The sequence below is a fragment of the Tachypleus tridentatus genome, chromosome 3 (assembly GCF_004210375.1).
Source record: "Tachypleus tridentatus isolate NWPU-2018 chromosome 3, ASM421037v1, whole genome shotgun sequence".
In the NCBI taxonomy this organism is placed as follows: domain Eukaryota; kingdom Metazoa; phylum Arthropoda; class Merostomata; order Xiphosura; family Limulidae; genus Tachypleus; species Tachypleus tridentatus.
In genome coordinates, this window is record NC_134827.1 from 89,237,550 (window position 1) to 89,253,353 (window position 15,804).

A 15,804-nucleotide genomic window follows, 5' to 3' on the forward strand; every position below is an offset into this window, starting at 1 on the left:
AAGTCCCTCATTTTAAATTTAAAAAACCACTAAATGATTTTGTAAGTTTGTCTCACTCCTGTCAAATACTTATAAAGCAGTACAAAAATACAAGAAAACAACAGGAATGAGACTTTACATAATATTTTTTCTTTAAGAAAACTAAGTTTAAACATGTAATCTTTATTTAATAAAGAAAAAAAACTCAATGGTTGAAATTGACTTAATTTTATATGTAAATATTATTAAAATATTAATTTTATTTTGGAATTTGTTTAAAAAACCACAAACAACATCATTAGCATCCATGAAATTTCTAAACTTTTTGAGGATAAAGCACCATTTGGATCTACCACACAGGGAAAGCATAATAGTGTGACCTTGCAACTTGACTGTAGTTCTATCAGGTTTACCTGGTCTTTGTTTCTCATACATTTTATGATATCTCAGCTTTGAGAATTTATAAAGCCAGTGCTCTAAGCATGTGATGAACGATCTCTTTTCTATTCTTTTCAATGGTGTATATCATACTTTTCATACTTTGTGTTAATTATTCTGTTGTAGTAAAAGAGAGATAAACAAATAATTTTTACACTCCACTGTATCAAATTCTATTCTGCTAACAAGACCACTCTGTTTGGCCTTATTTACATGAGGTCTCATTCACCTCAGTAACTGCTAGAATGAGCAAAGAAAATCACTAAAAATAATTTTAAGAGAAACAATAATAGAAATAAATATAAAATAAAGCTACACCTTGTTACAACACTTGCTAATGAGCAATTAAAATGTCAACTTGATTATAATTTTGGCATTGTAAAAACCTTTTTTTTAATTTGATGTCAGTGACTTTAACCCTATTAGGCCCAGCTGACAAAATTCTTGGCAGCTAACATCACTATCACTACATTTCATTCCAAAAATACAACTAAATGATAATTTTTTTTAATTTAACAAGAAAGTTCATAAAAGTTTCACAAAAGTATTTTATTTTTATTTTTTTCTACTATTTCTAATAAAAAATTCATTATTTAATTTCGTCATTTGCACTCAGACTCTAAATATTAATCTGCAAGGTGATTTTTATATAAAGCATAAACATATTAGTTATTATCTTATACTTTTCACATTTCATTTGCATAATCGCTAGAATCTCCTAAATGAATATCAATTTTTTTTATAGTAAATGTTTATATTTTATTTTCTATTTTCTCTACTATAACACTATCTCTACCCATCATCATCAATAGACATCGCAATGAAATTATTGAAGTTAAGAAATCGTATGGTTCTAATTAGTAGCCCAGTAGACAAATTTATACTACTATGAAGAGTTCCAACCAGTTAATTAAACTAACTAGTAAAACTCCCACCCACTACCCATTAAATCCACTGTAACTACCAATTTTGACGCTCTAAACAAGCTTTTATTTCAATAAGGTGTTCATCCACATAAAAGTAGCACCAAGTTGTTTAAATGACTTTATTAACAACTAAAAATAATCAGCAGAAACTTTCACAAAAATGTCCTTAATTTTTACTTTTATTTTATCACAGAATGTTTTAACTTTAGTTTCTTTATTAAATCCATTAAATATTAAGTTTTGCATCAGTATTTCAACGTTAACAATAAAATATCGTAGTTTACTATAAATTTTCAAAATCTAAATAACTGTGAAGTTATAATACTTATAAGAAAAGGATATGGTACAACACTATACATTCTTCTATACATTTCTATACATATATAGTGTACACACACATGCACACACTGAACTGGATTTAGGAGAACAAAAGAATGTGTCAACATTTGTATCCACATAAGTTTAGTGTTGTTCTGTAATAGTGTATTTAAGCTTTATTCTTTGTCCTCTTAGTGGTTTTCTCAGTCTCTGCAAAGTATTTGCATGGAAAAGTCGTTATTTTTACGCTACATTCAAAACAGTAAGTTAAGACATTAGTGAGCTCAAATCATATTTTTTTAAACCCACATACAGCTTATTTACTAAGCTTAATAAATTATAATCAAAGTCTGTGGTAAAGATATTATAATTTATTATTTTTCTTATTTTAAAATGCATATATAAAAACCTAAACAAATTATTTGATAAAGCTTAGCAACTTACAGCAAGCAGCAAACAAATATAAAACTCAAAACTAAAAGAGATAATTGTTTTCTATACTTCTTTATTTACTAAGTTTTAAGAAAAATAAGTTTAAGAACTTGTTTATAAAGAGTAATAATGAATATACATATACAATGATTTAGAATTGAAATATGAATGTATTTTGCAAAATAATGGTCCTCTAGAACACAACCAAAGCAGATGACATTGTAAAGGTCAGTTTTAATTCTTAGGTGTGGTAAAACTAGTACGTGTGTAATGTTAGTTAGGCACAACTGAAAGTTCAATAAAATAAAAACAATAAATATCTGTAGATGTATAATGTTATGAAATTTAGTTATTTAGACTAAACATTCATGTTTAAGTTATAAACACATAGTCATTACAGAATGAGAAAAAAACATAACTTATATCAATTTCCTAATTCTTCATACTGGTTACAAGGTTAGTCAAACAGATTAAATCTGAACAATGGTGAAAATAACAGATAATTTTTTTTTCCAGAAACAAAAATAAACGTTTGTTAATTATCCAGAGGTTATAAAGATTTTGTATCTGAAACGTGTAAATTTTCTGGTGCATAAAAATACTTTTCAATCTTAAAATCAACATTACTTAACATGTTGAATCATTAATATTTGAAGAGAAAAATGCACAAGAAAAAAATATAAAATCTTAAAACTTAAAAAGATCCAATATCCTGTGTATGAAAACACTAACATTTACTGATAATAAGCAACATTTTGTGAAGATAATGTTATTGTATCAAATGCTATAGCATGAAAACTGGAATGAGCACAAAATGGTTATGAGATTGGCCAATGGGACAGCACCCATGGTGAATAAAACTAACCCTTTCACAACAGACTCTTTATAATATACACAAGTTTGTTTACACATTTGCACATGTAAAGTATTTGCACTACAACTTTTGATACAACATGCCTATGTTTAAAAAATTTAGTAGACTTTTAGTAGATTATAATCCTTTTGTATATAGAAAATCAGTTTTTTTTAATGAAATGTCTTTCTAATTATTTGTTTGTGAATATATTGAGTTTGTTTCATTACTAGTCTGAGTGCAAAGGAATTTCATATTATGATTAAAAAAACTATTCTTGATCCAAAAATCTCTAATATTATTTGAATAATCTCTAAAACCTCCTACATACATTTAAAACTTTTGTCTCTAGCAAGACTTTTTATTTTATTTTATTTTCTATACCCCAACTATGTGGGGTTTTTTAGATGAGCAACCTCATAACCAAAATAAAAAATAAATTATGCATTTTTCATGATAGGATGACTACATATTACACTTACTTCACACACACATTCTGCTATGGTGCTGCCTTCTCTTTGAAAATTTCTTTTGCATCCCACAAGCACTGAGCTATCATGTACCCAACTTTCAATGTAATTGAACTGCACCTCACATGTAAATCATCATGTGGCAATCCTCTACTAATAATGCAATACATCCTCCTAGTGTATGCAACTCCTTCTATTTAATACTATTGAAGTATCACTCAAAGACAAAAAAGAAAAGCACCAGTTTTCAGTGGAAAGGAAGAATGGGAATTGTGAGAGGAAATAATTACTCATTAGAAATACATGAAATAACTTCTCATATGGTACATTACCTTCTATCACATGTATAGCTAGAATCCAATACAGAATAGGCAAAACTGGTGAAAACTATAGAAATAAGTATTCTTCAAAAGAGTCCAAAGAACACTCAGGAATGTGATTTCTATTAGGAGAGTAACATACGTGTGGGATTGCATAACTTCTGTGCCAGATATACTTTGTTTCCAGTGTGGAAATAGGTGTCACATGCACAGGCAGAAAGTGGGAGGAGCACAACAAAAGAAAAAAAAAAATCATGGGAATTCAAATATGAACAACACTCTAAAAAAACCTCAGTCTTAGTGAACAAAGTCTGTAAAAAAACAGCTATAGACAGGAATTTGGGGTAAGTTAAAACAAATGTGCTCCAAGATGTAAAGTGGCCAATACACAAAAGATTGTATGTAGCCAGTCATCTATCAATAGGATATGGATGATAGCAGAATCAAGTTCAAGTGGAAGTGAAAGAGAGCCAGTTGGCCTAGTAAAACTTCCACCAAGGCATGCAGGTCAGGTGGCATTGACGAAGACCAGTCTCCCTCAAAATGATAGCAGTAAAAGACTGATTAGGTGCATGAAAATAAGACTAGGAGCCAGAATTGAAGAGAGAAAAGTTGTGATCTGAAAGCATAAGCTCTACAGAATGACTCCTACAATCAATATCAGCACCACCTTTGAAGAGATTATATCCACCACAGTTCCCAAGAATTAAAAAGGAAGACTGCAGCTGTTCAAGGTCTGAGTGATCAGAAGTCTTTCCAGGAGACAAGTAAAGAAAACAAACAGTGATGTTATGATGCAAAGGAAATGCAGATGGCTACAGCCTCCAAAGGTGCATCAATGGCAAAGACAGGGTGAGCTTGTGCTCACTGCCTGGCAGTACCACCCCTCCATGCATTCATCCATCACTCAACTTTTCATTCTGGTACAAATAAAACTGCTAAAAGATGACTACTGGCAAGTTTCAAAAAGGAAAAACAGACAGGATGACAAGAATCAATCAAAGCCTTAATGTCATCCACATTAGAATGGAAATCGACAGTTCCACTGTATGACTGTTTTTGATTAGGTAAAGGAAAATTGGGCAAAAAGCCCTTCTGTTTTCCACCAGGCCATTTTTCTTTAGTAGATGGAGGTCTGTCGACCTCCATGGATCCTGCCCTGGGTCAAGTAGGCAGGTTTCTTTCTGTGGACATAAGATTCCAGAGACTGAGAGCATGAACAAATAATCATTGTGCATTTTGAGACTGAAGAAGATGAACCCAAGCAGATGCCAGATATCAGAGCTGAGTGAAATGGATCCAGAAAGCCACTTGAAGGAATGGTGAGAACAGAGATAGGAACAGACACTTACTCATCAACTCTTTTAACCATGGAGGTCAAAATAATCTGTCAAAGGCACAGAAAGATCTGTCTGCACTCCAACTATAGCAGTGAAACATACTACAGAAGCACATGTCCGTGAGAGAGTGGAGGACAGTAACTTCTGAGCAACGGGATAGGAAATATTGTTCACAGTTTTTAAACATTGAACCTCTTTCTCCTCCACTCACTTAGAGTGAGAATGAAAGCAAGAGGTATGTGAACCACTACAGTTAATACAGTGAGATCCCAAGGTGCATTCTTATGTGTTGTGGTCTTTGCCATCATAATGAGCACATGTCAAAAACCCATGACAAAATGCCTTTCAATGACCCAACCACTGATATAAGTAGCATCGAAGAGGGTTTGGAGTATATAGCCATACTTTACAGTTCAAGTAGCCTACCTTGATAATGGCAAATGGACATGAAAACATAAACGTCAAAACAAAAACATTTGTAGGCAGCATAATTCCATCCTTACGAGCAGATATATGATGCACTGCAAAAACTCTTTGACAAGAGAAACCAGCAAAGATCTCTGACTCAGGAATGTTTTTCAAATCCCTCTCAACAATAACTCCTCTTGAGGAATTCAAAGTAGTATGGGGAGTAACCTCAATGGGTATATCTCTAATGGCCTTCAATTTCAGGAGGAGTTTGGTCTGCAGTGGTGCAGATTTTTTCACCACAATGTTACCAGAGTGCAACTTCCTGATTGAATTGGGAGAGCTATCAAGCCCCTCTAATCCCTTTTGAATGAAAAAGGGAAACATCTGCCCTAAGGATTTCTCAGATAATGAATGAAGAATGAGAAACTGCAGTGTAGAATCCAATTGTGATGTTGATTGAGCAACAGAGTCATCAATGCGAGGTCGCTTTCCAATCACCTGTTGTTCTTTTAAGTTTTATTATTATTTTTTCATGGATTGTGGTGTCCATAATACATAATTGAAATTTCAATGCCCATTGACCCACCCACCATGACCTCTATAAAGGGATGCACTACAATATTAAACAAGGAAAATACAGTCACTTAAGGGTTTCATGAGCACAAAACCCAAATATCAATCATTTGAACATTCTCAGCAAGTGCTGTGGACATAGTTTACTGAGAATGTCCAAATGACCCTGGCAGGGACATCCCAAAACCATCCATCTACAGGAATTCAAGGCCAAAGTGGTGTGTTGGGATTCAACCCTCAACCACAAGGATCCTCTCCTCCCCTTCACAGATCACCAGACACAGCAAACATGGGTAGCTGATTAGATCACAGAGGAAGTAAACTGAAAGTACAGAACCATTTTTGTGAGGTCCCACTCACCGTATACAAAAATTCACTTCAAGAGGTTTAAACCTCTAGTGGCAGAAACTGACAATGGATTGAAGGTTGCAGGATGAAAAACAGTTATGGTGGTGGTCATTGTAATAGAATGATAAAAACAAGTAATGAAAACTAAATGGCTGAATGTAGACTCACTAGTGATTACAAAGAATCTGTAAAATCTCCAAAAGGAACCATTTAAAGTCACAAAGATAAGGGGAAGATAGGTAAACTTGTGGAAAGAAAGTATCCTTCTGAATATGAACCTAACAGCAAAGATTCACATATAAAGAGATAAGACCAAAGATGGTAATAGTATCAAGGCAGTAAAGTGTATCCCCTGAAATCCTTCAAGTTATTGGTGGAGCGTCTCAGAAAAGAGGCAAATCTTGGTTAAGTACTGCAAGAGAACTGTAAGGGCATGATGAAGGTGGGAAATTGATAGGGTTATAAGGGACAGTCCCCTTATACGGGCTAAAGTGACTGACTGCTTGAAATTGGGAAAGAGTAAATCAGCTTGCTGATAAGCCAAAGCATAAAAATCAGATGTCTATGGAGGATGAGGCATGCTAACATCCATCACCAACTGTGAATTGAAATGCTCAGCATGAATCCTAAAGGCAGGAGAACAAGGAACCCTCATGACAAATGTCATGTAAAAGAAAAAAAAGAAGGGATAGTATGATGTGAAAATGGTAAAAGCATCTAAGAAAGCATATCTAAAAAATTAGGCCTAACAAATCTCACAGAAGATGCATGGCATGACATGGAAAAGTTGGGAGGAGAAAAAAAAATGTGTTAAAATACTTTTAATTATGAACAGGCTTGGATCATGCAGGGAGAACCCAAACATTGTCTGGGGTTAAAAAATGCCTTATATAATTATCAATTTCTCAAAAAATGATAACCAAAAAATCATATTCAAGACCCCCAGACCTGAAGCCAGTAATATCACTTGATGTAGTGGTAATATTATCAGAAGTTTTAAAACACAAACATTGGAATTTATTATAAAATATGAAGTTCTTAAAATTGAGAGAAAAAATGAATAAACTACCACAAAAAATTAATTGTAGGAAAGAGATAAATACAGTATACCATTACTTCACAAAAGCAAAACTGAATGAACATGTGAAAACAGCACAACAAAATAACTTCTGCATTTTATTGCTGCCCAGATACATCAGAAGAGTGTATTGATTGTGTCATCATGTGATGATTTACAAATAAGATGCAATTGAACTATGTTAAAGGCCTTAAGTATGCAGAAATAATTTTTCTATATGGAGCAGCACTGAATGAGAATAACTATACACATGAACCGACGTAATGAACTGTATCAGAAGTGAATTTTTCTAACTTACTTATGGCTCGGTTAGAAATTTATATTACAGTTGTTTTAGGATATTCTATTCTACCTCCATGTATATATTTTTATTCTAATACATATAGTTAAAAGCTTCAATGATTTTTATTTGAAGAACCAATTTAAGAAAAAAAATGAGACATAATTTAGCTCTGAACTGCACTCACAAAGATCATACAGACCAAAAATTGCACTCATGATGTTTGAAACACAGTTGTTTACTTCTCACAATGTTTATTGGATTTGACAGGAGCACTATTAATCAAATAGGTACCAAAGAAAACCATAAATTTACAGAAAATAAATATTAAAAGGTTTACAGTTGAAGTTCTAAAGGTATTAATGACATGAAAAAATTATGCATCAAAAGAAACAGAAAGAAATATACTGTTGATCTTATTTAAAACTTCTAATTCCATTGTACAATGTTCATGAATAATGATTTCAGTACAGTTACTGTGAAGACAGACAAAGCAGCAATAACAATTTTACTGAAAATCTTGATATTCGTACAGAAAGTTTCAGAAGCTACACTAATGAAATAAGAAATGTAGGATGTAAAAAGTATTTTTATTCTTTAGAACAAAAATTACATTCCACACAGAGTGGTAAGAATCCAAAACAGATTGACTCCGTACAATTCATTAGTTCAAGTGCTTTATTACAAGTTCTGATTCTTGTGTAAAACAGACTTTTCACAGTTACTAAAACCAAGTCAAGATGAAGATAAACATAGTAAATTCATGATTATTCTAAACATTAGTTCTCCAATATAACATTGGTCCATTGGGCAACCCAATGTATACACAGTTAAAAAATTTGATTAAGCACAACAAGATACTGTTTAAAACAATTGTTTAATATTACACACAAAATGAAAACATTTGATAAATGTAAAAAAAATGATGAATATGTAAGTTAGCATATTTACTCTTGTTTTCATCTTTATAAAATTAATAAAATCAATGACCAACAAAACAGAGTACATAAAAATATTATGCATTTCATAAATGCACTTTCACTGAGGAGAAAAAAAAACAGGCAAACCTTTTTTTAATTTTCTTCTTTTACTGTCTAATTCTGCATTTCTCAGCTCTTGGGCTTTCTTTGCTTTTAACACTTTATCATATGCTGCCTGAAAGAAATTGCAAAACTTTAGACAAATATTTTACAGCTCTAAAATGTTCTTTCCTGTAACAAATAATCATACACACACACATTATCAGTTTAAAAGAAAAACAATGATATAGTCCAATCATCACAGATTGAGATTATACAATGAATTTATTCACTGTAATCTTCTTGAGATTACACAGCATTAAAAATAATTAGAAAAATGTGTGTAATACATCTTCAGAGCTAACTGATAAAATTTGGTTTTTAAAGCTAATAACAAAGCCTGATATGGATCCAAAATACATTGATGTCAATTCCAACTTTGTATATACCCCATCATGTGCCACATAAAACTTGTTGCATTATTATAATTGAAGCAAATTAATCACACTTATCTTACACGTAACACTTGGTGAGAAACTTGCTGTACTAAATAATTAATTCAAATATGCATATATATATTATACTGTTTTATGCGATATTTAATAGAATAATAACAAAAATAGACATTCAAAATATACACAAGTACATAAAATCTTAATCAAATTTATTTGAAGAAAGTATCCAATTTTAACTGTTTAATTTTTTTAATGAGCTTTCTCATGCAGTTAAAAGAGAACATCAATTCTACAGCCTTATCATGAAGGTCATATTCCTCTTTCATTTTTGCACAAAAACTGATAATGTTAATATAACTTAACACTTGTGACGTAATAGGAATTTCTATTTCCTCAATATCTTTTCCATTTTGTTCATTTTCTGAATCTCTCACACTGTTACCATCTTGCAATTCCATTAAAAAATTTAAATCATTTTCATTGATTTATGTTAAAACATTCTTGTCAACGTTCACAAAACTTTCTGCTTTCACAGAATCATCTGCATCAATCTTCTCAATCAGAGTTTGAATTTCATTAGAATTGTCATGACAAACAACTTTTAAAAAATGAGAGTATTTAGTAGCTTTTTTTAAAATGAGGGTATTAAGTAAATTTTCCTTAAATCTTAAAATCAGAGAAGATAGGAATTAATTTTTTTTATGAAAATTATTTAAAGACTAGAATTTTGCACTTAACACTCCTACGAAAAGTGGGGCCTAATAGGCCCCAGAGCAACTTGAAAGGTTATTAATATTAGGCTAATAATTTTGTATTTAAATGAAATTGCCATTTAAATCCATTAATGAATGGATTAACGAGATTCCCACTGTCCCTATCTACTATCTAGCGAAACCACAGCCAGGGGAACGGGCTTGGAGAAATCAGGACTAGAAACGTCTTTTCGTAGGAGTGTTAAAAGACAAATATATTTCTACAAATCATGAATCTAATTTAACTGCAAAAATAATGACGGCAGAAAGTAGAACAGAATATATTTAACCAATACTTACTATAACAAAATGTCCGAGAACTTATTAATTAAATAAGGATTTATTAATATTTAAACAAATTATTAATTAAATAAGAAATTAATATTTAATCAAAAACATTTTTTCCACCTTACTCAGGTCCTAATCCTACATGTTGATAGGTGAGATAGGTTAAAGACAGTTTCCGTCCACCTTGGGCCCAGCATGGCCAAGTGGGTTAAGGCATTCAACTCATAATCTGAGGGTCGTGGGTTTGAATCCTCGTTGCACAAAACATGCTCGCCTTTTCAGTTGTCAGAGCTTTATAATATGACAATCAATCCCACTATTCATTGGTAAAAGTATTAACGCTATCAAATTGTTTGCAAATGTGAATGGGAAAAATGAACTTCATGATAAGGTCATAGAATTGACGTTCCCTTTTAACCACATCAGAAAGCCCATTAAAAACATGAAACTGTTGAAATTGGACACTTTCTTCAAATAAATTTGATTAAGATTATGTTTACTTGTGTATATTTTGAACATCTATTTTTGTTCCTATTCTAATAAATATAGCATAAACAGTATAATAACTTTATTCACAAATGTCTTACTTCCCTTGAGTCAAACAAGTATAATTTTCTGCTCAAAAATTATATTGAATTAAGAAAGTGCATGTTCACTATGTCTAAGCCAGAAATTTTACTCAGTCACGTGCAATTCTGCCTCAGACAGGTTTTACTGTAGTATGTAACACTTTTGCAGATTTTCATAATTTCCTTCACCTGGAATGATACTATAAGTATCATTTATTACTTTTGTTTCCTTTTCACTTATTTTTTTTACTATTTTTTATTCATTTTCTTTGTTTAGCAGCAAAGTTTTACTTCAATGTTTGAGCTTCCTACCAATGTACCATGTTGTAATACATGTGATTATTTTTAATTTGATGAAGGACAAAATATTATTTTTCTTTTGATCTATAAAGATATACATACACATGTTGTGACTTCCTAAAAGATGCTAAGCTTAAAATACAATGTAATATATGATAAAAATCAACAGTTTCTTTTCATAATTTTTAAGATAGCATTTTATACATAATGCTTGTTTTCACCCCAGTGTTGGCAGAAATATTGAAATCAAGAGGTATGAAAAGACTTTTGAATAAGATTTTTACCTCTTTTAAAATTTACTGTCAATAAAGATATATATTGAAATGCCTCTTTTCATTTACATAAGACAACCTATTTCACCCTATTTGTTTAAAAATGCACATAATATAGCTGAATAGCATTTCCATAGAAAACAATGAATATTTCCACAACAAAAATCACTTTTTTTTATATTTACCATCTAAAAACAAAGTATGTGTTGATTAATTCATTTTAAGATCAGGGCTACTGAAAATAAGGTCAAGGCAAGTAATTTCTTGAAGAACTAATCAGATTGTTCTAGTGATATAAAAAATTCTTGTTGAACCCTGATATTAACTTGTGATTTCAAAAACCACATTATGGAAAACAAAATATAACTAAATAAATTACTTGTAATTCAGAATACCTCTGACACACACAGGTTAAAAGTTTTAGTCAAAGTTGTACAAAGAAACTTACTCTTGCTGGGCCATCTGTCAGAATTTCTAATGCTTTAGATAACTGTTGGAAGAGCTTGGCTGTTTAGAAAAAATAAATAGTAGCAATTTATTTATGTAAAAAAATATACCAATACCATCAAATTATAATTATTCATTAGACAACAAAAATAAGAGTACATATTTCACATTGTTACAAAACAACAAAGAAACAAAAACAGGACAAAATCCCGTACCAGAGCATCTATAAATTTCAAGTATATTAATTTATTCTTTAAATGCAGACTTACTGCATTCAAATATATTTATTATATTTCTTTATCCTGCATACAATTATTTAGACCTTCTATCTGGTCAGAAACTTTTAGATACAGAATACATATGCACAGCAGAACATCTGTCACTATTATAATTAATTACACATATACAGAAACCACAACACATTACTGATATTAACAAAACATTTCACATTATATATCCTTTTCAAATGAAAATTATATTATTATTAAAATTCTAGTAACCTGAAAATAAATGAAGATTCACTCCACGTTTGTATTACTTTGAACACACAGTTACTTACATACAACAGTACAGTTATATATTGAATATTTATATATTTGTAATTTATAAAAGTAAAAAAAAAAAAACTTTTATTATTCTGTTTCTCTAATTTTCAACAAATATTGTAGCTTCAGAAATCAACATTTTAATGAATTTAGTACAACTAGATACCTTCATATATGTGTGTTTATGCAATAATAAGCTAGATATTTTGTCACAATCAAGTCAAGATGTTGATCACTTATGTAAATATGGTATGGTCTATACAGAACAGCTCTCAGTCCCATTGGTTCTTTTTCATAGAATAAATGAAGTAACTGGTATGTGCTGTTTATTATTGACAACTTCACAAATTGGGCTAAACTCTATCCGTTGACTGATACATTAAGCTAAGACTGTTACTGCTGCTTTGACAAAGAACTGGATAGCACAACTTAGTACACTTAATCAGTTCACATGGTTCAAAGAATTAATATTAATAGCCAGATATTCTCCAAGATGTACAGTGTTGGAAGTAATGAACACATTCATTTTGCCTTATTGCCTTCAATCTAATGATCTGGCAAAATTAGTCGTGCAAACTATCAAGAAGATATTTGTAAAATTGGTTAATGCTGACTAGAATGAACACATAGCACTGCTATGTGTCATGATGGCGTTTTGTGCAAAAAAAACAAATATGAATAGTTGTTTGCCAAATATACTCATGTATGATCAGGAAATATAGTTTCCTATGGATGGGATGTATAATCTGCCCTCTAAAGCAGACATCCCACAGTGTCCACAGTAATATATAGAAGTGATGCTATGATAAAACATCTTAAGAATGAGCATTCCAGCATGAAAACAGAGTGGCTTTGGTACGGTTCTCGATGAAATGTATACAATTTATTATGTAATGGCCACATGATTATTACAAAGTAAGGATGATTTGTTCACTGAAATATTAATGAAGCCAAATGGAATATTATGAATCATATCTTCTGAACCATCAAAGTTTTAATAAGAGAGAAATACTGATTAATATCTACTCAAAATCTGAACAGTTAGGATAAATAGTGTTAGTTGATGTAATCCCTACAATACCATCAGTTCATATAATTGAGGATGATCCTTCAGAATAGAAAAACTCTCACTGAAAGGATATCATAAGACTTACTTTTGAGATACCAAGAATTTTTGCTAAGCATACAGCACGATACACACTATGTATATCCAGTGCACAAGTATTTATACATAATTCACACAAATAATGACTTTCTCTGCACAGAATATAAATCATGTGGTTATGAATTTAAGTGGAAAATAAGTTCTTGTTTCATTAATTTTGCCTGCTTTTAAATTTCTGTAGTGCCATCTGTTGCAAGTGGATCAACTTCTATGGTCAGTACAATACTATGATAATCTAGCCATTGGTATTTAGAGTCATCTAAGCCAGTAAAATACATTTTACTGTGGAATCTTGTATTGAGTCTGTGTTGGTCTGAACATGTGATTTATTCTGTAGTAATAACACAAATAGTAATCATGGAGTAGAAGAATTTTAGATGAAAAATCATTATTTTATGTTGCCAAGAGAACAAATTGAGTTTATCAGATTAGAAATGGCAGCAAATACAGATATTGTAGCTATTTTGGCATAGCTAGTGGTAGTGCATTACATAGTTTGCCACAATAATTATGAGTGAGCCACGGGCATTCTAACACTACAAATATATTTAACAATATGTAACACTGACAAATATGCTATGTTTTTGTGCACTAGCAATACCAAGCATAGGCACACATATATCTAATTCAATTTTATTACTTACCAGCTTACCCTCAAAAATGAATTTTTTTAGACAAAGTTAAACTAAACTAATCAACAAAACCACAGGAGTTGTTAAATACATCATTCAAACAAGTTTGACATATGACGTACTGAGTCCAAAACTGTAATTAGATCTCAAAGAAGTCAAGAGATGACAGAGCTATGACTAAACGTATGTACTTAAAAAATATATATATATTCAAAGTAATTGTATAAGCTGCTGTGCAATGGCTAAAAGTACACAAAAAATACTGCAGCAAGAAACCAAGTACATTATTCTAATACAATACTGATCTTCTTATTTTAACTTAGTTTTGGTTTGTTTTTAAGTTCTATTCAAATTACTCTTCATTTACTATAATAGTCATTTTCTGCCAATCATCATTTGTGCATTTAAAGTAAAAAAAAACGTTTGCAAAACTTTGTGGAACAGGTTTTTTTTTAAATACAATCTGGACATTTCCTTCTTGGAAAAGCACTGATTTCAATTAGAGACAATAACTTGATTTACCATTTTGTTTTTTTCTCCAATATGCTGTAATCCCCCCTTGAACTAATGTAAATCAAATAAATTGATAATTAATGAAAACATGTTTACTCTACTAATAACATTAATGATGTTTTTATTTAACCCTATGACTTACCAGCAAAAGAAAGGGATTGCTAGTAAGTAATGTAACTTTATCATATTTTGTTCCAAAAATAAAAAAAGTGGATGAAATTATTTCCAAGTTAACAAGAACTATCCTAAAAGTATGTAGTTTCAAAAATAAAACATTTAATTTTGTTTTTTGTCATATTTCTAAAAAACAACTATTTAGTTCAGTTATTTGCACTCATACTCTGAATAGTTCACTTGCAATGCGATTTTCATGTTAAATATAAATATATTATTTATTATCTAAGTGTTTACATTTCATACACAAAGTTACTATAACCTACTCAATAAATATCAAAAGTTTATTTTAAAAGTAAATGTTTATATTTTCCATTTCCTCTACCATTATCACTAAATCTGGCTATCACCAATTTACAGTGCAATAGAATGTTTAAAATTAAGAAACAAAAATATGTGCAAACCTTTTAACTCTTTGATGAATAAGAAAAATTTCTTCTTTAGGTCATACTCAAACTTCAAATCATAATCTTTTTACTTATGATTTATTTTTAATGTTTTATTTTCCTTTTATGTTCTTTAATATTGGCAATTTACATCAACACACATCAATGGGTGCCCAGGAACAATAAAATGCTATTATCAGCAGAAATATCTTAGCCTCTAACAAAATCTTTTTTTGCTTTTGCATGACAAAGTAACCTTGGTGAGCAACAATTACATCAAACCTAAATAAAAATACAAAGGCAAAACCTAAGTAGAATTTAATTGTCTCTCTAACCACAATAAATTTAGGTGAGAAACAACAGAAATGCTATCATGAACAAAACAGTTAACCCTTGATCCATTGCAAAAGGGTAACTGTTCTGTTCATGATAGCCATGTCATTGTGTTTATTGACCTGCATTCAAGATTTCATTGAACTACTCTTTTATGAATTTATGCCAATAAGTTTGGTATCAAATTG

At 30.8% G+C, this 15,804-nt stretch overlaps 1 protein-coding gene across 2 annotated transcripts in view; it reads right to left on the minus strand.

The window, feature by feature from the left end:
* The window catches only part of LOC143247435 (dnaJ homolog subfamily C member 17), an 87,710-nt gene that overhangs the window by 48,130 nt on the left and 23,776 nt on the right, over positions 1–15,804 (minus strand). For both annotated transcript variants that reach the window (XM_076495522.1, XM_076495520.1), the window contains 2 exons: positions 11,870–11,928; positions 8,834–8,921 (listed from right to left, as the gene is read on the minus strand). In XM_076495522.1, coding sequence (XP_076351637.1) covers positions 8,834–8,921; positions 11,870–11,928 — 147 coding nt within the window. The remainder of the gene's footprint in view (positions 1–8,833; positions 8,922–11,869; positions 11,929–15,804) is intronic.